The sequence below is a fragment of the Lytechinus pictus genome, chromosome 1 (assembly GCF_037042905.1).
Source record: "Lytechinus pictus isolate F3 Inbred chromosome 1, Lp3.0, whole genome shotgun sequence".
NCBI classification, from domain to species: Eukaryota; Metazoa; Echinodermata; class Echinoidea; order Temnopleuroida; family Toxopneustidae; genus Lytechinus; species Lytechinus pictus.
In genome coordinates, this window is record NC_087245.1 from 15,307,068 (window position 1) to 15,332,987 (window position 25,920).

Sequence of the window (25,920 nt, forward strand, 5' to 3'; positions counted from 1 at the left end):
AGGCGCGATAGCTCAGTCGGTAGAGCGGGGTACTCGTATTCCGGTGACCCAGGTTCGATTCCCACTTTGTGCGCTAGTGCCCTTTGGTAAGGCATTAATCCTCATTACCAGGTCCTTCGGAGAGGACCTTAAGCCGTCGGTCCTCTGGTTGCTTGCTTACAAGCATTCATGCTTTCTTAGCAATCAGGTAAAAAATCACCACCATCAATATATAGATGGCTATGGTGAGATATTTATGTATGTTATAATTATATGTGTACATGTAGGTGTAATAAATGTTTACCCTGTAGAAAGAAATTCCACAAATGCTTTGGGCCTAGGCAGTCCGTCAAATGCTAGGGTATGAATACCATCATCATGTTAAGCCAGACCTGCTCGGATAACAGTTTTGGGAACTGAAGTGGCTACCCCTGGTAAAAATGTTGTTGTTATTATTATTATTAGTATTATTGCTATGATTAATATGAATTTCAATTATTAGTATTATTAGCATTATTTTATCATTAGTGTTCTCATGAAGGCGTTTCTTTTATTATATTCAGAGATGGACTTGAGTTTTATTTGTATTACCTTGCTCAGGTAAATTTATTTTCTTGTTGTTGTGGTATTAATTGGTTTGAAATTAATTGCTTCACCAGCTTGTCCTGATATGTCATGACAATTGCAGAATACTCAACTATTACTACATGTAGAACTCCTTATACTGCACTTTATCCCTCTCTTTAATGTAACACTTAAAATGACTTTTTTTCCAGTCATATTCTACTACTTTATTGGCAATCCAAAACTCCTTTTGTCTTGCAGAGTGTGTTCCCAGCAGAGATTACAAATGTATTTGGACTGACTGGATTAATAATGATTCTGGACAAATGCAATCTGAGAGTGCTCCAGCTGAGGAAGTTGAACTTCTTGCAGATGCCCGGCACTTCCCCGGTTTCCCTGAAGATTGCAGCGTATTCGGTATCCGGTGCAGGACAGTAGACACACATGTGTTGTGGAATGAAACTACTGACGCTGTTACCGTTGATGTGAATACAGGTCTTCGTTGTATTAATATACTAGGAAGACCAATATGTCTGGACTATGAATGTAGCTGGCTGTGCTGCAGTTGGCACACTGTCACTTGCTCACCACCTGGAACAACCACAGAAGGTAGTTGCATCAATCAAGTATTTTTACTAATTCCTGGTAGTATGACCAATGTCACTATAAATATGCATTTAAAAGTTTTGTTAATTGGAAAACATGTGTGTTGTCGTGATAAGGAAGTAATGGATAAAGATAAGAGCTTTTTTTTAAAGACAAACGCGATATCTACATGTATGTTTTTTTTCTTCTTAATATCATTTGAAAATAAGGTATTGTGGGGAAAGTGTCGCTCTTGGTGTCAATATTCATGTGAAAGATGCTCTTTTAAGTTATTGAAATTTGTTTGAATTTCATTATCGAACAGTTTCATTGGAGGAGCTGTACAGAAATTTAGTGAATTTACCCTTTGTTATGGAATATTTCATGAACATTATGATTGGTGAAAATTGAATCAAACACAAATGAAATGTGATTTGAAAAGAAGAAATCTGAAAGGAGCATGATTGTGAAAGATTTACAGGATGGGAAAAACAGTAGGATAGTTTTGAATTGTAGATTAATGACAGTAATCCTGTTTGGGGATTTCAGTTTTGTCACATACATGTACGTGATGTCATTGTGATATAGGGCAACGACTTGCTCAATTTAATAGAAATGATTTGTCTGCATTTTTTTTAAAGTTAAAGATTTCCTTTTTCATTTTGAATTGGATACTTGCAGACATAATATTCTGTTACCATGGTTGATTTCCTTTGAATTGCGTTTCATTTGCTACTTACTTTGGAACAGAATATTGTCATATTTCATCCTTTATGATAATATACATCTAGTTCTTCTTTACATGAACAAATCTAGGAACAACAACTGGAACCACTATAGAAACAACAACAGGCACTACAACAGGAACAACAACTGGAACCACTATAGAAACAACAACAGGTACCACAACAGGAACAACAACTGGAACCACTCCAGGCACAACAACAGGTACCACAACAGGAACAACAACTGGAACCACAACAGGAACAACTACAGGTACCACAACAGGAACAACAACTGGAACCACAACAGGTACCACAACAGGTACCACAACAGGAACAACAACTGGAACCACTCCAGGAACAACTCCAGCCACCACAACAGGTACATTACAGGGAACAATTGGCACAATATCTGGAAACATTCCAGAATATGGATAATGTATGAATGGCAGTAAACACAGTTTGGTCAAGTTTGTGAGAAAAGGACCATTTTTTATAAATGCTTTGGTTACTCTTTTAGTGAAGAAGGGAAGGGTAAAGTGTCAGAGATGATACTTTATCACTCAAAAATCATAGGGATGGGGTCACCCTTCCTGCCCTTCCTTTTGTGTCACCGACTTGATATCACAAGCCAGAAAGCAGATGGACAGATGATCATCTTTGAAAAGCTAGTTCGTTGTTCCATTCTGTGCATGATGAGAATAAGGTCATTCGAACTCAAATAGCATGAAAGTTTTAATATTCTTTTGAATTGTGCTTTTCATTAGATCCTCCGGAATCAGAAATGAGTCAATGAGCAAGTGGTATTTAAGAGTTGGCCAAGTACATTGGAAAAAGTAACATGCTAATGTATTAAAAGTAGAATTGCCACAAATACCTTGATAAAGTATTTATTGATATGCTATTCTAGTCACCAGTTCCATTCAATTTCTGCCTGCTATGTCAGGCATATTTAGATATTAATATCTTGCTTTGTGATTTACCCATCCTTATGAAAGAAAGGAAGGGTCAGTTGTATAAACTTGCCGATGAGGCAAAGAGGAGCTTGTCTTTTGGAGAAATGATAGTTTCTATGTTGGTAGTGAATGTTGATTTACTGATTGATAGTTATTGGAGGCGCGATAGCTCAGTCGGTAGAGCGGGGTACTTGTATTCCGGTGACCCGGGTTCGATTCCCACTTTGTGCGCTAGTGCCCTTTGGTAAGGCATTAATCCTCATTACCAGGTCCTTTGGAGAGGACCTTAAGCCGTCGGTCCTCTGGTTGCTTGCTTTGCTTACAAGCATTCATGCTTTCTTAGCAATCAGGTAAAAAATCACCACCATCAATATATAGATGGCTATGGTGAGATATTTATGTATGTTATAATTATATATGTACATGTAGGTGTAATAAATGGTTACCCTGTAGAAAGAAATTCCACAAATGCTTTGGGCCTAGGCAGTCGGTAAAATGCTAGGGTATGAATACCATCATCATGTTAAGCCAGACCTGCTCGGATAACGGTTTTGGGAACTGAAGTGGCTACCCCTGGTAAAAATGTTGTTGTTATTATTATTATTAGTATTATTGCTATGATTAATATGAATTTCAATTATTAGTATTATTAGCATTATTTTATCATTAGTGTTCTCATGAAGGTGTTTCTTTTATTATATTCAGAGATGGACTTGAGTTTTATTTGTATTACCTTGCTCAGGTAAATTTATTTTCTTGTTGTTGTGGTATTAATTGGTTTGAAATTAATTGCTTCACCAGCTTGTCCTGATATGTCATGACAATTGCAGAATACTCAACTATTACTACATGTAGAACTCCTTATACTGCACTTTCTCCCTCTCTTTAATGTAACACTTAAAATGACTTTTTTCCAGTCATATTCTACTACTTTATTGGCAATCCAAAACTCCTTTTGTCTTGCAGAGTGTGTTCCCAGCAGAGATTACAAATGTATTTGGACTGACTGGATTAATGATGATTCTGGACAAATGCAATCTGAGAGTGCTCCAGCTGAGGAAGTTGAACTTCTTGCAGATGCCCGGCACTTCCCCGGTTTCCCTGAAGATTGCAGCGTATTCGGTATCCGGTGCAGGACAGTAGACACACATGTGTTGTGGAATGAAACTACTGACGCTGTTACCGTTGATGTGAATACAGGTCTTCGTTGTATTAATATACTAGGAAGACCAATATGTCTGGACTATGAATGTAGCTGGCTGTGCTGCAGTTGGCACACTGTCACTTGCTCACCACCTGGAACAACCACAGAAGGTAGTTGCATCAATCAAGTATTTTCACTAATTCCTGGTAGTATGACCAATGTCACTATAAATATGCATTTAAAAGTTTTGTTAATTGGAAAACATGTGTGTTGTCGTGATAAGGAAGTAATGGATAAAGATAAGAGTTTTTTTTTAAAGACAAACACGATATCTACATGTATGTTTTTTTTCTTCTTAATATCATTTGAAAATAAGGTATTGTGGGGAAAGTGTCGCTCTTGGTGTCAATATTCATGTCAAAGATGCTCTTTTAAGTTATTGAAATTTGTTTGAATTTCATTATCGAACAGTTTCATTGGAGGAGCTGTACAGAAATTTAGTGAATTTACCCTTTGTTATGGAATATTTCATGAACATTATGATTGGTGAAAATTGAATCAAACAGAAATGAAATGTGATTTGAAAAGAAGAAATGTGAAAGGAGCATGATTGTGAAAGATTTACAGGATGGGAAAAACAGTAGGATAGTTTTGAATTGTAGATTAATGACAGTAATCCTGTTTGGGGATTTCAGTTTTGTCACATACATGTACGTGATGTCATTGTGATATAGGGCAACGACTTGCTCAATTTAATAGAAATGATTTGTCTGCATTTTTTTTAAAGTTAAAGATTTCCTTTTTCATTTTGAATTGGATACTTGCAGACATAATATTCTGTTACCATGGTTGATTTCCTTTTAATTGCGTTTCATTTGCTACTTACTTTGGAACAGAATATTGTCATATTTCATCCTTTATGATAATATACATCTAGTTCTTCTTTACATGAACAAATCTAGGAACAACAACTGGAACCACTATAGAAACAACAACAGGCACTACAACAGGAACAACAACTGGAACCACTATAGAAACAACAACAGGTACCACAACAGGAACAACAACTGGAACCACAACAGGAACAACTACAGGTACCACAACAGGAACAACAACAGGAACCACAACAGGTACCACAACAGGTACCAGAACAGGAACAACAACTGGAACCACTCCAGGAACAACTCCAGCCACCACAACAGGTACATTACAGGGAACAATTGGCACAATATCTGGAAACATTCTAGAATTTGGATAATGTATGAATGGCAGTAGACACAGTAAGATCAAGTTTGTGAGAAAAGGACCATTTTTTATAAATGCTTTGGTTACTCTTTTAGTGAAGAAGGGAAGGGTAAAGTGTCAGAGATGATACTTTATCACTCAAAAATCATAGGGATGGGGTCACCCTTCCTGCCCTTCCTTTTGTGTCACCGACTTGATATCACCAGCCAGAAAGGAGATGGACAGATGATCATCTTTGAAAAGCTAGTTCGTTGTTCCATTCTGTGCATGATGAGAATAAGGTCATTCGAACTCAAATAGCATGAAAGTTTTAATATTCTTTTGAATTGTGCTTTTCATTAGATCCTCCGGAATCAGAAATGAGTCAATGAGCAAGTGGTATTTAAGAGTTGGCCAAGTACATTGGAAAAAGTAACATGCTAATGTATTAAAAGTAGAATTGCCACAAATACCTTGATAAAGTATTTATTGATATGCTATTCTAGTCACCAGTTCCATTCAATTTCTGCCTGCTATGTCAGGCATATTTAGATATTAATATCTTGCTTTGTGATTTACCCATCCTTATGAAAGAAAGGAAGGGTCAATTGTATAAACTTGCCGATGAGGCAAAGAGGAGCTTGTCTTTTGCAGAAATGATAGTTTCTATGTTGGTAGTGAATGTTGATTTACTGATTGATAGTTATTGGAGGCGCGATAGCTCAGTCGGTAGAGCGGGGTACTCGTATTCCGGTGACCCAGGTTCGATTCCCACTTTGTGCGCTAGTGCCCTTTGGTAAGGCATTAATCCTCATTACCAGGTCCTTCGGAGAGGACCTTAAGCCGTCGGTCCTCTGGTTGCTTGCTTACAAGCATTCATGCTTTCTTAGCAATCAGGTAAAAAATCACCACCATCAATATATAGATGGCTATGGTGAGATATTTATGTATGTTATAATTATATGTGTACATGTAGGTGTAATAAATGGTTACCCTGTAGAAAGAAATTCCACAAATGCTTTGGGCCTAGGCAGTCCGTCAAATGCTAGGGTATGAATACCATCATCATGTTAAGCCAGACCTGCTCGGATAACAGTTTTGGGAACTGAAGTGGCTACCCCTGGTAAAAATGTTGTTGTTATTATTATTATTAGTATTATTGCTATGATTAATATGAATTTCAATTATTAGTATTATTAGCATTATTTTATCATTAGTGTTCTCATGAAGGCATTTCTTTTATTATATTCAGAGATGGACTTGAGTTTTATTTGCATTACCTTGCTCAGGTAAATTTATTTTCTTGTTGTTGTGGTATTAATTGTTTTGAAATTAATTGCTTCACCAGCTTGTCCTGATATGTCATGACAATTGCAGAATACTCAACTATTACTACATGTAGAACTCCTTATACTGCACTTTCTCCCTCTCTTTAATGTAACACTTAAAATGACTTTTTTCCAGTCATATTCTACTACTTTATTGGCAATCCAAAACTCCTTTTGTCTTGCAGAGTGTGTTCCCAGCAGAGATTACAAATGTATTTGGACTGACTGGATTAATGATGATTCTGGACAAATGCAATCTGAGAGTGCTCCAGCTGAGGAAGTTGAACTTCTTGCAGATGCCCGGCACTTCCCCGGTTTCCCTGAAGATTGCAGCGTATTCGGTATCCGGTGCAGGACAGTAGACACACATGTGTTGTGGAATGAAACTACTGACGCTGTTACCGTTGATGTGAATACAGGTCTTCGTTGTATTAATATACTAGGAAGACCAATATGTCTGGACTATGAATGTAGCTGGCTGTGCTGCAGTTGGCACACTGTCACTTGCTCACCACCTGGAACAACCACAGAAGGTAGTTGCATCAATCAAGTATTTTCACTAATTCCTGGTAGTATGACCAATGTCACTATAAATATGCATTTAAAAGTTTTGTTAAATGGAAAACATGTGTGTTGTCGTGATAAGGAAGTAATGGATAAAGATAAGAGCTTTTTTTTAAAGACAAACGCGATATCTACATGTATGTTTTTTTTCTTCTTAATATCATTTGAAAATAAGGTATTGTGGGGAAAGTGTCGCTCTTGGTGTCAATATTCATGTGAAAGATGCTCTTTTAAGTTATTGAAATTTGTTTGAATTTCATTATCAAACAGTTTCATTGGAGGAGCTGTACACAAATTTAGTGAATTTACCCTTTGTTATGGAATATTTCATGAACATTATGATTGGTGAAAATTGAATCAAACACAAATGAAATGTGATTTGAAAAGAAGAAATGTGAAAGGAGCATGATTGTGAAAGATTTACAGGATGGGAAAAACAGTAGGATAGTTTTGAATTGTAGATTAATGACAGTAATCCTGTTTGGGGATTTCAGTTTTGTCACATACATGTACGTGATGTCATTGTGATATAGGGCAACGACTTGCTCAATTTAATAGAAATGATTTGTCTGCATTTTTTTTTAAGTTAAAGATTTCCTTTTTCATTTTGAATTGGATACTTGCAGACATAATATTGTGTTACCATGGCTGATTTCCTTTGAATTGCGTTTCATTTGCTACTTACTTTGGAACAGAATATTGTCATATTTCATCCTTTATGATAATATACATCTAGTTCTTCTTTACATGAACAAATCTAGGAACAACAACTGGAACCACTATAGAAACAACAACAGGCACTACAACAGGAACAACAACTGGAACCACTATAGAAACAACAACAGGTACCACAACAGGAACAACAACTGGAACCACAACAGGTACCACAACAGGAACAACAACTGGAACCACAACAGGTACCACAACAGGAACAACAACTGGAACCACTCCAGCCACCACAACAGGTACCACACAGGGAACAATTCGCACAATATCTGGAAACATTCCAGAATATGGATAATGTATGAATGGCAGTAGACACAGTTAGGTCAAGTTTGTGAGAAAAGGACAATTTTTTATAAATGCTTTGGTTACTCTTTAAGTGAAGAAGGGAAGGGTAAAGTGTCAGAGATGATACTTTATCACTCAAAAATCATAGGGATGGGGTCACCCTTCCTGCCCTTCCTTTTGTGTCACCGACTTGATATCACCAGCCAGAAAGCAGATGGACATATGATCATCTTTGAAAAGCTAGTTCGTTGTTCCATTCTGTGCATGATGAGAATAAGGTCATTTGAACTCAAATAGCATGATAGTTTTAATATTCTTTTGAATTGTGCTTATCATTAGATCCTCCGGAAGCAGAAATTAGTCAATGAGCAAGTGGTATTTAAGAGTTGGCCAAGTACATTGGAAAAGCAACATGCTAATGTATTAAAAGTAGAATTGCGACAAATACCTTGATAAAGTCACTAGTCACTAGTCACTAGTTCCATTCAATTTCTGCCTGCTATGTCAGGCATATTTAGATATTAATATCTTGCTTTGTGATTTACCCATCCTTATGAAAGAAAGGAAGGGTCAATTGTATAAACTTGCCGATGAGGTAAAGAGGAGCTTGTCTATTGCAGAAATTATAGTTTCCAGTTTGATAGTGAATATTGATTTACTGATTGATAGATATAATGATATGTGTAGGTGTAATAAATGGTTACCCTGTAGGAAGAAATTCCACAAATGCTTTGGGCCTAGGCAGTCTGTCAAATGCTAGGGTATGAATACCATCATCATGTTAAGCCAGACCTGCTCGGATAACAGTTTTGGGAACTGAAGTGGCTACCCCTGGTAAAAATGTTGTTGTTATTATCATTATTAATATTATTGCTATGATTAATATGATTATCGATTATTAGTATTATTAGCATTATTTTATCATTAGTGTTCTCATGAAGGTGTTTCTTTCATTATATTCAGAGATGGACTTGAGTTTTATTTGTATTACCTTGCTCAGGTAAATTTATTTTCTTGTTGTTGCGGTATTAATTGGTTTGAAATTAATTGCTTCACCAGCTTGTCCTGATATGGAATGACAATTGCATAATACTCAACTATTACTAGAACTCCTTATACTGCACTTTCTCCCACTCTTTAATGTAACACTTAAAATGACTTTTTTCCAGTCATATTCTACTACTTTATTGGCAATCCAAAACTCCTTTTGTCTTGCAGAGTGTGTTCCCAGCAGAGATTACAAATGTATTTGGACTGACTGGATTAATGATGATTCTGGACAAATGCAATCTGAGAGTGCTCCAGCTGAGGAAGTTGAACTTCTTGCAGATGCCCGGCACTTCCCCGGTTTCCCCGAAGAATGCAACGTATTCGGTATCCGGTGCAGGACAGTAGACACACATGTGTCGTGGAATGAAACTACTGACGCTGTTACCGTTGATGTAAATACAGGTCTTCGCTGTATTAATATACTAGGAAGACCAATTTGTCTGGACTATGAATGTAGCTGGCTGTGCTGCAGTTGGCACACTGTCACTTGCTCACCACCTGGAACAACCACAGAAGGTAGTTGCATCAATCAAGTATTTTCACTAATTCCTGGTAGTATGACCAATATCACTATAAATATGCATTTAAAAGTTTTGTTAATTGAAAAACATGTGTGTTGTCATGATGCGGAAGTAAAGGATAAAGAAAAAAGTTTTTTTTTAGACAAACACGGTATCTACATGTATGTTTTTTTTCTTCCTAATATCATTTGAAAATAAGGTATTGTGGGGAAAGTGTCGCTCTTGGTGTCAATATTCATGTCAAAGATGCTCTTTTAAGTTATTGAGATTTGTTTGAATTTCATTATCGAACAGTTTCATTGGAGGAGCTGTACAGAAATTTAGTGAATTTACCCTTTGTTATGGAATATTTCATGAACATTATGATTGGTGAAAATTGAATCAAACACAAATGAAATGTGATTTGAAAAGAAGAAATGTGAAAGGAGCATGATTGTGAAAGATTTACAGGATGGGAAAAACAGTAGGATAGTTTTGAATTGTAGATTAATGACAGTAATCCTGTTTGGGGATTTCAGTTTTGTCACATACATGTACGTGATGTCATTGCGATATAGGGCAACGACTTGCTCAATTTAATAGAAATGATTTGTCTGCATTTTTTTCAAAGTTAAAGATTTCCTTTTTCATTTTGAATTGGATACTTGCAGACATAATATTCTGTTACCATGGTTCATTTCCTTTTAATTGCGTTTCATTTGCTACTTACTTTGGAACAGAATATTGTCATATTTCATCCTTTATGATAATATACATCTAGTTCTTCTTTACATGAACAAATCTAGGAACAACAACTGGAACCACTATAGAAACAACAACAGGCACTACAACAGGAACAACAACTGGAACCACTATAGAAACAACAACAGGTACCACGACAGGAACAACAACTGGAACCACAACAGGTACCACAACAGGAACAACAACTGGAACCACAACAGGTACCACAACAGGAACAACAACTGGAACCACAACAGGTACCACAACAGGAACAACAACTGGAACCACTCCAGCCACCACAACAGGTACCACACAGGGAACAATTGGCACAATATCTGGAAACATTCCAGAGTATGGATAATGTATGAATGGCAGTAGACACAATTAGGTCAAGTTTGTGAGAAAAGGACCATTTTTTATAAATGCTTTGGTTACTCTTTTAGTGAAGAAGGGAAGGATAAAGTGTCAGAGATGATACTTTATCACTCAAAAATCATAGGGATGGGGTCACCCTTCCTGCCCTTCCTTTTGTGTCACCGACTTGATATCACCAGCCAGAAAGGAGATGGACAGATGATCATCTTTGAAAAGCTAGTTCATTTTTCCATTCTGTGCATGATGAGAATAAGGTCATTTGAACTCAAATAGCATGATAGTTTTAATATTCTTTTGAATTGTGCTTATCATTAGATCCTCCGGAAGCAGAAATTAGTCAATGAGCAAGTGGTATTTAAGAGTTGGCCAAGTACATTGGAAAAGCAACATGCTAATGTATTAAAAGTAGAATTGCGACAAATACCTTGATAAAGTATTTATTGATATGCTATTCTAGTCACTAGTTCCATTCAATTTCTGCCTGCTATGTCAGGCATATTTAGATATTAATATCTTGCCTTGTGATTTACCCATCCTTATGAAAGAAAGGAAGGGTCAATTGTATAAACTTGCCGATGAGGTAAAGAGGAGCTTGTCTATTGCAGAAATTATAGTTTCCAGTTTGATAGTGAATATTGATTTACTGATTGATAGTTATAATGATATGTGTAGGTGTAATAAATGGTTACCCTGTAGGAAGAAATTCCACAAATGCTTTGGGCCTAGGCAGTCTGTCAAATGCTAGGGTATGAATACCATCATCATGTTAAGCCAGACCTGCTCGGATAACAGTTTTGGGAACTGAAGTGGCTACCCCTGGTAAAAATGTTGTTGTTATTATCATTATTAATATTATTGCTATGATTAATATGATTATCGATTATTAGTATTATTAGCATTATTTTATCATTAGTGTTCTCATGAAGGTGTTTCTTTCATTATATTCAGAGATGGACTTGAGTTTTATTTGTATTACCTTGCTCAGGTAAATTTATTTTCTTGTTGTTGCGGTATTAATTGGTTTGAAATTAATTGCTTCACCAGCTTGTCCTGATATGGAATGACAATTGCAGAATACTCAATTATTACTAGAACTCCTTATACTGCACTTTCTCCCACTCTTTAATGTAACACTTAAAATGACTTTTTTCCAGTCATACTCTACTACTTTATTTGCAATCCAAAACTCCTTTTGTCTTGCAGAGTGTGTTCCCAGCAGAGATTACAAATGTATTTGGACTGACTGGATTAATGATGATTCTGGACAAATGCAATCTGAGAGTGCTCCAGCTGAGGAAGTTGAACTTCTTGCAGATGCCCGGCACTTCCCCGGTTTCCCCGAAGATTGCAACGTATTCGGTATCCGGTGCAGGACCGTAGACACACATGTGTTGTGGAATGAAACTACTGATGCTGTTACCGTTGATGTTAATACAGGTCTTCGCTGTATTAATATCCTAGGAAGACCAATATGTCTGGACTATGAATGTAGGTGGCTGTGCTGTGGTTGGCACACTGTCACTTGCTCACCACCTGGAACAACCACAGAAGGTAGTTGCATCACAGAAGTATTTTCACTAATTCCTGGTAGTATGACCAATATCATTATCAAAGTTTTGTTAATTGGAAAGCATGTGTGTTGTTGTGATGCGGAAGTAAGGGATAAAGATAAAAGCTATCTTTTGGACAAACATGATATCTACATGTATATTTTTTTCTTGATATCATTGGAAAATAAAGGATTTTGGGGAAAGTGTTGCTCTTGGTGGCAATATTCATGTCAGAGATGCTCTTTTAAGTTATTGAGATTTGTTTGAATTTCATTATCAAACAGTTTCATTGGAGGACCTGTACACAAATTTAGTGAATTTACCCTTTGTTATGGAATATTTCATGAACATTATGATTGGTGAAAATTGAATCAAACACAAATGAAATGTGATTTGAAAAGAAGAAATGTGAAAGGAGCATGATTGTGAAAGATTTACAGGATGGGAAAAACAGTAGGATAGTTTTGAATTGTAGATTAATGACAGTAATCCTGTTTGGGGATTTCAGTTTTGTCACATACATGTAGGTGATGTCATTGCGATATAGGGCAAGGACTTGCTCAATTTAATAGAAATGATTTGTCTGCATTTTTTAAAACTTTTAATTCTTCTTTATTTCATTTTGAATTGGATACTTGCAGACATACTATTCTGTTACCATGGTTGATTTCCTTTTAATCAGAACATCTTAACAAAAACAAAACAATTCAATTCAATTCAATTTATTTCCACTTTAAAAAGCAACAATATATAAAATCAATACAATGTTCAATACATATTAGTATAGTGGGGGATCAAAGGATCATTCGTTTGCTACTTACTTTGAAGCAGAATATTGTTATATTTTATCCTTAATGATAATATCAAGGAGGTTTCAAATGAGATGGAGTAACATCATATAAAATCTCTTTGAACAAGGTTAAAAGCCGCCAGTAGAAAGTATGTCAGGTACGCACTTTGCTCAACATCTCTTGCAATTGTGTAGACAAATGATTCCTGCATGACTCGCAGCTATAGGTCATACATAAAGGGAAATATGCTTTTGTGATGATAATTACTTTTTCGCGGCATCTTCATGATCTTGGTCTGGTTATATGTGTAGTACATAATTCGGAGGCATGCGAAAATAATCTATGCAATATGTCCTGAAATATGACTCAAATTTGCTCGACTGAGCATACATTGCGGGCACTCATCTGGCATATACAGTAATGTACAACAATATTCCACCGACCACATTTGAAATTTTTATTCGCCGCAAACGATCGGAAAAGTGTTTAAATCTGGTTTCAGTAAAGGTCAAATTCTTTCTTTTTTCACCATTTAAAGGTTAATTGATATAGTCTGGGCAAATATCTTGTCGTAATAGTGCTTGGTTATTGATGTTTTGTCACGCATTCAAATTTCAGTTTGTTTATTAATATGAAAGATGAAAAATTGATACAAATGGATATTCGTAAAATTTCACCCCTCGGATTTCTTCACTGAAACTGGCGGCTTCGAAGGCTGACATCAGAAGGTCCTTATTGCCATTCTTTCTTTTGTGCTTCTTTAGAAATGAACATCTGCTTGAATATATTTGTTGCCTGTTGGAACTCCAGTCATAGAATCTTCTTGATAATATACATCTAGTTCTTCTTTACACGTACAAATCTAGGAACAACAACTGGAACCACTATAGAAACAACAACAGGTACCACAACAGGAACAACAACTGTTACCACTATAGAAACAACAACAGATACCACAACAGGAACAACAACTGGAACCACTATAGAAACAACAACAGGCACTACAACCGGAACAACTCCAGAAGGTAGACAATGTATAAGTTGCATCAGAATCAAGATAGGTTTTGTTTGTGGAGCAGATTTTGATGAATTTAGTTATGTTGTTAGGTTACAACATAATTTTTTTTCAATGTTTTCCTTTATTTTGATAGGTCCAGGGCACAATTTCAATGAAGATCATCAATTTAAACATATTTGTGAAAAGTGCTTACCCTATTAAGTACTATTTCTTTAATCTTCTGGGTTTTTCACAAAGACCAACTGGTTCTACTGAGAAGGCAGTGTTTAAAATAAATATAAGAATCTACTGTATTTAGATTGCTGTGTAATGTTTTCGTATGGAATTGGGCCAATGTATATATAACATCAAGTTCAGGAAAAGTGCTAGAAGTGATGTTTCAATAGAAGCAGAGCGTTATAGGAATTTTCCTCATCTCTGGTCTACCAATGGTTTCGCGGCTCTATCACAAGCGGCTCATCAGGACACTGAAGCTAGTTGGATTTGGTGGAGGCCCTTGGTTTGAGCAATGGATGCATTTCATGGTACGGTGGTTAGTTCTTGCCGCCAAAAAAGAACAGAGAACCACCGGACCATGAAATGCATCCATTGCCCTAACCAAGGACCTACACCAAATCCAACTAGCTTCAGTGTCCTGATGAGCCGCCCGTAATAGAGGCGGGAAACCATTGGTAGACCAGAGATGAGAAAAATTCCTATATATATGTATAAATATATATTATTTTACATTGCTTCCATTGAGTCTTGGGCAGCAACATTCCTTTTTAAAATCGTGTCGCAATTTTAGTTGTTGATTTTTGCACTCATCAGATTACAAGTATTTTTTTTAGATCAGTTCGCTATCAAATACACAACATTGTAGTCATTGGAAAATATCTCACTCACTCAGCAACAGAGAAACTGATACATTCAGTTACTTCTTCATGGCTTGATTTTGGTAATGGCCTCCCATACTACTTGCCAGAGACTCTCATATTGGTAAACTGCGCAAGTTACAAAATGCATGCATTGTAACCTTATCCAGCAAGCGCAGTCACATCACCCCTATCTTGAAATGTCTTCACTGGCTGTCCCTGAGGGAACACATTTTATTCAGAATACTTCTTTTGGTCTATCATATTGTCAATGTTACTTCCCCCACTTGATTCATAACTACCAACCAACATGGAATTATTATTAGTATTAAATCGGGTTTGGATTGGGTTCGGCTTAGCCAATAAGCTTTCACTGGCATTCCAAGCTGGGGCCAGGCTCTTATTCCTGGCATATTTATGATATTGATCATAAAATCTCTCAAGACAAGAATTTCATATGACTAGTAACTTTCTTCTTTTAGAAAGCTTTTTTTGATATACTGTGAAAATTACTGCAAGATAGGAAAGTAATGAACTTGCCATTTTCTTTCCACAGAATGCATACCTCACATGAGATTGTCGTGCTATTGGACCATATGGTTTGATGATGATTATGGCAAAGTGAAATCTGCCTATGCTCCAGTTGAAGAATTAGAGCTTCTTGCAGATGCCCAGCACTTTGAAGGCTTTCCTAGTGATTGCTCTGATCCACGTGACATTGAGTGCAGGACTGTGGACACCCATGAGTTCTCGAACCAGACTGAAGATGCCGCTACCTGCGATTTGAATACAGGTCTGAGCTGTAGAAATCTACCTGGGACACCAGTCTGTGCCGACTATGAAGTTCGCTGGCACTGCTGCAGTATAGAGAGAGTCACTTGCTCAAGTCCCCCACCAACCGAGACGACTACTACAGTAGAGCCTACAACTGAAGGTAATCACGCCCCCCTTTTCTTCCTGACCTATACCAAGTGCAGGTTTCTGAAGCTCACCTTTTATTTTAAACCCTTGATCTGCCACTGAATCAATTAATTGGGGGTCTTGTAGCAGGTGGTGGTGAACAAAAGGAAGTTGGTGCTGAACATGCATGCTTTCGAGTGAATGAATTGTTAGAGCACCATCTGTCCCACAGTTTGAACGCCAATGGTTCGAATCTTGTCTCATGACATACCAAAAACTAGAAAATGTCAAAATAGTAATTACATTTTTTTCCTCACATTTTCCAGGTAACGCGCATTTTAGAAAAAAGGAGCAACAAGATAAAAGACTTTAGCCCATATTCTGGAGTCAATTTAAATCAAGTCATGGTCTAAGTGTGCTGGTTATAGGAAGCAGAAAATGCCAAAAGTCTGTTGATACTGTATATTTGTGGTTTCTTTCCTCATACTTTGATGCATAAGAAACATACTTCAGTTATCATTCCCAGATAGGTATTAATAATTCATAATAATTAATAATTTCCTATGGCTACCCATACATGTAATTAGACCACAATTTAAAACTAGATCGCAAGTGAAATCATAGATCAGAATACAGGCCTTTAATCTTAACTTGATTGCTCAATTGAGCAATGTCAGTGCCAGATGTTTAGAAATATTATCTAGCAATAATAATCAAGTGAAATATGGTCCATATTCTGAAGTCCATGTTGACTGTAATAGGACATGTTCTACTCTGCTTAACTAATGAGAAGCCCCCAAAAAAATTTCTTTTAAAAAAAAATCAATATTTTGTTTACAAGTATGTTTCTTATGTTTTCTGTGTACTTTCTCTACCTGTATGCTTTAATGGTGAAGAAACTATGTACTCTTTACATGTTTTATGGGTTAAGAAAACTATTTTAGTTTTTATTATTGACAGAGATTCATTATTGATATTAGATGTAAAATGAACTGATGAATCAAACCTATACTGTTAAGGATGTGTCACTGTTAGCTATCCATATTCAAACAATATAACTTAAGGTCACAACTTCAAGTCAAACTGTAGCACATAATACAGGATTATGAATGAAAAAAAAATTTATGCTTGCAGCAAGCTTCTTGTCATGAATAGTTTTTGCAGAGCTATTGACTCGCCAACGAAGTACTTTATTGATGATAATTTTTCTAAGTACCTCATTAAAGTTAATTAAAACTTTATATTTTTTCATGAAAATGAGTTTAAATAATTCTAATGACCAGTGTTTCTTTTTTATTGTGGGTAAAAAAAGTCTTGAGGTATTCCACTTGCATTCTTACGCATGGCTTGCTGATTTATTGAAATGTATTTTTGTCAGTAATTAACACTCAGTTTGAAAAAAAAAAGATTTTTGTTATGCAAAGCATTTGGATGTTTGATTAAAAAATAAAAAAAAGTGAATTCTCTTCAGCTACCTGTTGAACAATATTTGTGTGATACAGTTGTTAGAGCATTGAATTCATGATTGTGACGTGAGATCGAATCCTTGCTCGGCCATTATCTCCACTTAAAAAAAAAAAGACACAAAGAGTATTTTCTGTTGTCTATAAGGCCAGTCGCTATGACCGATTAACCTAAAGGGGAATGAAAACTTTGGGACATGTGGACTAATAGGGACAAATAATGAGAAAGTTATGAGCATTTGAATATTGCGATCGCTAATTGCTATGGATATCCTCCCACTGGGCTTTGCGACAAAGATGTGTGATTTCACATGTGAACAACTTTCCCTTTGGTGGACTATAAAATACCCACAAATTGTTCTTTTTTGCTCTTATGTGATACAAACTCTTTATCCATAATGTATTTTTGGTAAATTTGTATTACATGCCCTCCTATAGAAAGAATACATGATCTACTGATAGATGTGATAGAAGAGGCAGTTTAAGAGTAATACGTACAAAAGTACTGGGAGAGTTATTCACAAGTGACATCACACATCTTTGTAGTATTGACAATGGGAGGATCTCCATATATAGCATTAGTGAACGCAATATTCAAATGCTCATAACTTTCTCATTATTTGTCCGATTTTTATTCACACTTTCATTGATCTGTTTCTTTGATTTTTCTGTTTTCACACGAGCTTTCTTGTCCCAAGGGTTTTATTTTTCTTTAAATGTTTCCAATGTAATTGGTAATACACCAGCTTGGCTTTGATGCGGAAGAAGCTGCTTTGCTGAGTTCCTGCGGGTGATACAGAAATCAACAGAATACTTACATGGGCATCTGCTTTTATTCCCCCTAATAGGGTGTCACATTGAAGAGATCTGTGAATGGACCCCGTGGTGTGATGATGAAGATCCCGGTGGTAAGGTGACTCCATTTGATGTTGGTGAGTTTGAGATCAAAGAGGACTGCCAACAGCAGTTTGAGATCTGCGAACATCCAAGGGACATTGAATGTGAGATGAGTGCAATACCCCACCTCAGTTCCTATATTTTGAGCCAAGATGTGACATGTGATGTGGACCTTGGATTGGTCTGTCTTCATTCAGACACACAGCCGATTTGCCTTGATTACAGAATCAGGTAACTAGGGATTTTTTCTCATTGATATTTTTTTATTCTATGTTATTACTTGATCCTCGTCGATCTGGCGCTGGACAGCGGCTGCCGGGCCCATGGTCAGGTGGGCAAAACAAACTTCCGGAGTATTTCATTTCATGTCTATTTCGAACAATAAAATATAGATTTTCATTTTCATTTTCATGTCTTCATTTTTTTTTTCAATTCTGTTTGATTTATTGCACCATGTATTTTGAACAAGGTCCCTCAAATTTTACTCAACATTACCCCATATGACCCATCTCTCCCAAAATCATTTGAACGCAACTTGTGTGATAAACCTTAGTTTTCCTCATGTCCTGACCAGTGCATTTCATCTTCATGAATGGGTGCTGTGTGAATTATCCTGATCATTTTTACCATTTGTAGAACTTTCCTCATAATACCAGTATTTGTCACTGTCACTGCCACTTATGTATTATTATTATCCTACTAATCAAAAGTTAAATTGCATAAAAGTAGATGGAAATAGGCCAAGACAGAAAATCAGAATCAATTAGGAAGAGAACAGTATTGGAATAAAATGATAAGACTGCATCAATTGAATTTAAATGGATTTTGCAATTAACTTTTGAAACAGGAAAAATACTTATAGATAAATATAACAGTGACTGTCATCATTATAATTATTTTTTATTTTATTGTTTATTGGCTATTATCATTCTCATAGTAGGTAGGATGTCGTTATTGTTGTTATTGTAGATTGATAGGAAGTGATTAAATTTCACACCTGAACTGACAGATGGTATCCTTCAATTTTCACCTTATCCTATGCTTGTAAAGTGTTTTATAATATATGAACAAGGTAGTTATTTGATTTTGATCGGAAAACAATCAAAATAAATTTTGATGTACAATCACAAATTTTATCCTATGTAAAAACGTTTTTATTTGATATTCTTTGCATTAGAGCTGGTTCCGGGCATAATGATTTATATAATATAGTAATGGAATCGTAGCAGTGATATGCATTATTTTGGGATATAACAAGAACTTTCATACAAAGAGTGATATCGCAACAAGGGCTTGAGTCAAGCTCATGTATCAAGAACACACATACTGGGTTGAAGGGATATCGTTTATTTAATCACTTATGTTCTAGGCTGTCATCAATTCTTGCTTTTCATGTAGATTCTCATTCTCTTTAAAAATTGTGATCATTATTCTCATTTAAAACTCTGATCATTATTCATTTTCATATTTTCCCCCCAAATATCATCTTCTGTATTGGAGGTTGATTGCAACATCTCTCATTCTGTACACTTACAGATTTAGTCTGCTCCAATGTTCTCTTCCCGATTGATTCTGTGATTTTCCTCTCGATTTCAGCCCTTGCATGCCCTAGTACCCATTGATTTCAAGTCATTCTTCAGGTAAAAAGAAATCCTGACGTCTTCTCCAACCTGAAACCAACCTTGGTAGAAAATTCATTAGGACCCAACCAATAATACCACTTAACAGTTCATAAGTGTTAATCTTTAGGTTAAGAACTTTTAAAAATGTTTTTTTGTTTTCTTGATTGCATATCCACATTACAGGTTTTTGTGCTGTAGAAATGAAACCGTTGGGCCCAATTGTCCGACAACTGAGCCCCCATCTTCAACTGAGACTCCTACAGAAACCCCGACCCCATCAATCTCAGAAACGCCAACTCCAACTCCGACTGAAGGTATGTTTTCATATATAATGATATTGATTGGCCACAAGGGAGATCCATCCATCCATCTATATTTACTGGTATTCTACATTTTCATACCAGATGACATTGCACTGGAGTGAGGAGGCCACCAAGGCCTTAAGAGAAATCTAGTGCAATTGCAGATGATCAAGGGAACAAATGATTTGCTCATACGATCGAGTATAGTTATTACGTGCTAGAGCTACTCCGGCCGCAGGCGGATTTCCCGCCCCGGCCGTCCCCCGATCGTACCGCTAAAAGCATGCGCTTCTTCGTCTGCTACCAGACAGTACTGCGCATGCTCATAACTTCGAGAAATTTCCCCAAAGAGTGTGTTTCGGGGAGGTCTGAATGCAGGAATAATTATCTGGTATTTTTTAGCATGTAAATGTTCTATTAATTTCTTGTGATCGAGGCAGTTTGAAACCACCTACTGTTTGTATGGTACCTTAATGCTGAACCATATCATTCCTAAAATATATGGCACAGACTGAAAGGTAACGAAGTAAAGGATTGTACATGACAAAATTGTGATCAATAGATAAAACTGTTGCCGCCAATTTGTCAGGGGCACAATTTAAGCATTAGTAACTGTCAATTTGTTTTATCCCACAGAAGTAGTGAAACATACATGTAATCTTTATTTGTGTACTAAAGTATGTTTTCTGCTTGTTCTATTCAAGTTACTCCCTCTTCACCGCCTCCACCCAGTGCCTGTAAACCTGTGAGTTCATCCCAACCAGTGACTATCAGTTATGGTAACTGTAGTGACACAGTCTATTTGATGGAATGCTCCGGAGGTTGTCCATCTCATGAGTACTTCGCAGGGGTAAGCATTTTATTTTTGCCTCGCCTGCATAATAGAATGAGACAAAAATTAGGACAAAAAAGTGGCGGTGGCATCGATCATCAACATCGAGGTTTTTGAAATGTTATCATAACTTAGAAAGTATATGGACTTAGTTCATAAAACATGGGCACAAGGGTAATCGAGTATTACTGAGCATCCTGCCTGAGTTTCAGGTAACATAACAAAGGTCAATAAGGGTCAATGAACATGGAAAATCAACATCAAAATCTTAACCAAGGATAAGTTTTTAAAATGTCATTATAACTTTGAAAGTTCATGGATCTAGTTCATAAAACATGGATATAGGGTAATTCAGTATTGCTCATCGTTTTGCTTTAGTCTTGGGTCATATGGTCAAGTTAAAAGCTCATTTAGGCCAATGAACATATATTGGCCATGAGGAGAATTGATCATTAGATAATCTTTTGAAAAATTAGTGGAGATTGTAACAAATTGAAAAGGTTTATTTTCAATTGATCTAATGCCAATTCGTCCAATTACCATCTCATCTACTATCATTTGGTCTACCATCAGTTCAACCACTATCCATTTGGTCTAATTGCCATTTCGTCCAATCACCATTTTGTCAAATAATCAGTTGGTTCAATAGCCATTTAGTCCATATAACATTTGCTCTAATTGGACTTTTAATTGGGCGAAATAAATGAAAATATAGTGGGTATAACACCAACTGGTTATGAGACAAAATGGTCATGGACAAAACTAGTGATTAGACAAAGTGATGATTGGACCGAATGGTTGATAGACAAAATGTTGATGGACGGAATGGCATAAGACTAAATGAAGGTAGACCATGTGGTGCGTGGGTGAGTTGGCAATAGACGAATTGCCAATTTGCCATTGAAAGTACTTCCCATATTCAACGCAGTACATTAAAAAAAGTTCTTAAAAAAAAAATCTAAAAAATTGTACAATGGGAAAGCTACGGATTGTAGTAGATAATTCAAATGTTGCAAGATTGTTTAAGATACAACACAGGAGTCAATTAACTTTGAATGAACATTTTCTCCAGTTTCTTCACTTTTCTGTCAGTAGTGTGTACATTCGTCAAGTCCATACTGTGTTACTCTTCTTATTATTATCGTCATCATTATCATTATTCACCAATCACCTTAAGCTATTTTCACTTACACTTTTCAGGTTAAAGATGGCCAAGTGGATATTCAAAAGGAATGCTCTTGTTGTCAGATTAGTCAAGATGCTAATGCAGTGAGAGAAGAGGTATTCACCATCCCATGCCCGGACAACACCACCATTGACATCTCCGTGCCTGTGATTACATCTTGTTCATGTCAACACGTTGAATGTCCAGCATTATCTTGAGGGCAAATATATATCCATCATGTCGCACACACTGCTTCATCTCGACAGTAGACTTGGATTGCATTCTAATTTGTAATATTTCTAAATTGTATTTTACAAAAATGTTCATTTTTTTCAGTGATAATATACCACTTGATAACATAAAAGGTCCTTTGCAGAGGAGTAATAGTTTGAGACAATTCTTTCTGTTGCATAATGCAGACCTTCGTGAATCACTGCCTGTGGTAATCCTTCCTCCTTTTCTTCGGTTAATTGATACAAGTGCAAATGTGAGCTGATTTTTTCAATATTCTGACCTGAAAAGAGATCTAACAAGGATTGTTTAAAGTGAATAAAGCATTGAATTGAATTGAGTCACAACCTTGTTATAACTGGTTGATCATTGACCAATATGTGCTTGTTAAAAAAAACTATGAAGGATAAATGTAATGGAGTAATTCTTAATTGAGAAAATCAAGTTTTTCTCGGATGTCATCAAATGAATGTCAATTCATCAACAAGTTTCTGTTCTTTTGACCAGTGTGCTGCCCAAGGGTTTATTTGACACAAATTTTTCTGACCATGGACATGTTGTTTGCAATTCATTTGCGTAGTCTGCTAAATACCGCCTAGTTTTGATCCATTTATTGTCTACCTTAATTCTCTTTTATTTCATCGATGATTTTCTTGAATCCATAAATAGTAATATGCATGTTATTGATCATTTTACAATCAGTTCACACAATGCGTATTCAATAAATTTGCTGTGTTGTACACAGGCTTCCATTTTTCCCGCTGATATTGTAAGTTAAAGTTAAAATGTAATTCAAACAACGGCTTCCGTTAAGATGTTATAATTAATTTAATTCATTTAGTTTTGATAATTACAGAGGCTGAAAAGGGGATTTGACATCAATGTCCCAAATTTACAACTGAAGTTTAAAACCCTACCAAGGTTTTTTTGAGCATGTGTACAAACTGAATGTGATCCAATAATACAAATTGTAGGTGCGCTTTAAAGAGCATGATGAGGGCGAGGGTGTTGTACCCACTTGCCTAGTTAAAAATTCCTTTGTGAATTCAGACCAATGTGTCTGAGTGGTGAAATGACCTGCATGTAAAGTGATATGGCTCTTGTGAAGAGGTTTGGAACTTATTTATGTGTAATATATGACTATTTATTTACTGGCTGATTTGTGAATGCATCCTTTTGCAATCGTTACAATTAAAAAGGAGCTCATTGTAGCGCTATTAGAACTGCATAACACTAGTTAAAGGGTCAATATTTTGTGTGAATTACCATGTAAGTGAAGTGAAAAGTAAAGTTTTTACTTGCAGATTGCAAATGTGAAAATGTGATTTTAGAGTGCGTAGCGCAGTGGGAATTAAAAGAAAATATAGTCAAGATGAGTCAGTGGAGTGAATTTTTTTTTGTGGGGAGATATTGAGAATCATTCATTGATTATAGCATTCATGGTCATATTGTGTATAGACATGTATGTGTGGGTGTTTGTGTGGTTATGGGTGTTGGTGAGTGAAGTTGTGCAGAGTGCACACGCAAAGGTGTGTGGGTGTGTCTGTGTGCACTTGGTTGTGATTTGCACATGCCGGTCCAGCTCTTCAGAGTGATATTCCTCTAGATGTGGTTATACTGATACTTAACTGATTTTGAAAAAAATGAAATATATATGTAGATTTTTTTTTCATTTTTAAATATACAACCATTTGTTTTTTTTTTTTTTTGGGGGGGGGGGGAGGCTGTAGACCCGTTGACTTCAATGCCGGCATTACCGCCCCCTTTCACTATCCTATATCATCGATGAGCAATTCAACGAATGCACAAGATCAAGCAGATTTTGTGTCCTTGCTCCATTATTTCATGGGTCTACCAGCCGTAGTTAGTGAATTATCGATTGGTATATGACCACTTGGTCTAATTGTCAGTTTGTCCAACTTCACATGGTCTAACTAAACCCATATCATCCATAACAAGTTCGTCTGCTATCCAATTTATCTGATTCCCAATTGGTCTTATATTCAATTCATCTAATGACTAGTTGGACTTGAGGCAATTAGTCTACTACGTCAAACCCTCGTTTGGGAGACAACCGCTGCTCAGATTTGAACTGAGGTTTTATACCTCAGTTTAAAAAACCTTGTTAGAGGTTCCAAGTTCTATCAATCCTGCATGGCCAGGTTAATCCCTCTTATATAACTTTTCACCTCCGCAGGCAGGCCTGAGCGCCGAGCCAGGGTTAAACGATAAACAGCAGCTGTGATATTATGTAAGAGCAACTCTGCCCTTCAAAATGAAATTATTGTATTTGATGTTTAATCAAGTTTTCAAAGGTATATTGTATTTAGAAATCCAATGTTTCAATGTTTCATTTGTTTTCAATTTCGAACAAAGGCAGTCAGTCGGCAGGTCCTCAAAAAGTAGCTTCTTTTATTCAAGTGATATTCATAAATACCTCTCTTTATTTGGCCATTGTTGCTCTAAATATTGAACAAATTTCAAAATTATGTGTAGAAGTTTAGTGAACTTCATGAAGCTTTGCCAGATGGAAGAAAAAAAATAAAAATCGGCAACAAAAAAAGAAAAGCATTTTATGTGAATTTTGAAAAATGTGCATAAATCAATTTTGCATAAATTTGCATAAAAATTTTTATAGTCAAAATTTTAAAAATCCTGTGTAGAAGTTTGGTGAACCTCATGCAGCTCTACCAGTTGGAATAAAAAAAATAGAATCGGTCGACAAATAAAGAAGTAGAGGCATTTTCTGTGATTTATGAATAAATTTCGCATAAATTAGCATAAATAATTTTCTACTCAAAAGTTCAAAATTCTTTGGAGAAGTTTGGTGAAAATTATGAAGCTCTATCAGATGGAAGAAAAAATCAAAATCGGTCAACAAATATAGAAGAAGCATTTTATGCGAATTTTAAGAAATACGCATAAATCGATTTTGCATAAATTAACATAAAAATTTTTCTAGTCAAAATGTCAAAATTCTGTGTAGAAGTTTAGTGAACCTCATGCAGCTCTACTAGATGGAAGAAAAACAATCGGAATCGGTCAACAAATAAAGAAGTGGCATTTTCTGAGATTTATGAATCAATTTCGCATAAATTAGCATAAATACTTTTCTACTCAAAAGTCAAAATTCTGTGTAGAAGTTTGGTGAACTTCGTGAAGCTCTATCAGATGGAAGAAAAAATGAATAAAATCGGTCAACAAAGAAGGAGAAGAATTTTATGTGAAGTTTGAAAATACGCATAAATCAATTTTGCATAAATTAGCATAGCAATATCTCTGGTTTAAATTTCAAAATTCTGTGTAGAAGTTTGGTGAACCTCATGAAGCTTTACCAGATGGAGAAAAAAAAATCAAACTTGGTCAACAAAGGAGAAGCATTTTATGTGAATTTTGAAAAATGCGCATAAATTAGCATATTTAATGAGTTTCAAAAGTCTGTGTAGAAGTTTTGAATCCCCCACCTAGTGCTCTATAAAGCAAACAGAATTGAATTAGGACTTGAAATGACGAAGAAGCCTTGATTTTCAAATTGTGGACGGACGCCACACC

General features: G+C 36.0%; 1 protein-coding gene across 1 annotated transcript in view; it reads left to right on the plus strand.

Annotated features, from left to right (window-relative positions):
- LOC129263760 (mucin-5AC-like) overlaps window positions 1-24,891 on the plus strand; it is a 133,989-nt gene extending 109,098 nt beyond the window's left edge. Inside the window, exons 67-81 of the mRNA XM_064097751.1 lie at window positions 805-1,152; window positions 1,945-2,232; window positions 3,773-4,120; window positions 4,913-5,152; window positions 6,688-7,035; window positions 7,828-8,031; window positions 9,296-9,643; window positions 10,434-10,673; window positions 11,947-12,330; window positions 13,951-14,109; window positions 15,513-15,890; window positions 18,168-18,447; window positions 20,022-20,152; window positions 20,845-20,990; window positions 22,173-24,891. Of these exons, the coding sequence (XP_063953821.1) occupies window positions 805-1,152; window positions 1,945-2,232; window positions 3,773-4,120; window positions 4,913-5,152; window positions 6,688-7,035; window positions 7,828-8,031; window positions 9,296-9,643; window positions 10,434-10,673; window positions 11,947-12,330; window positions 13,951-14,109; window positions 15,513-15,890; window positions 18,168-18,447; window positions 20,022-20,152; window positions 20,845-20,990; window positions 22,173-22,355 (4,025 nt within the window). The 3' untranslated portion in view covers window positions 22,356-24,891. The remainder of the gene's footprint in view (window positions 1-804; window positions 1,153-1,944; window positions 2,233-3,772; window positions 4,121-4,912; window positions 5,153-6,687; window positions 7,036-7,827; window positions 8,032-9,295; window positions 9,644-10,433; window positions 10,674-11,946; window positions 12,331-13,950; window positions 14,110-15,512; window positions 15,891-18,167; window positions 18,448-20,021; window positions 20,153-20,844; window positions 20,991-22,172) is intronic.
- Window positions 24,892-25,920: the final 1,029 nt, after the last annotated feature.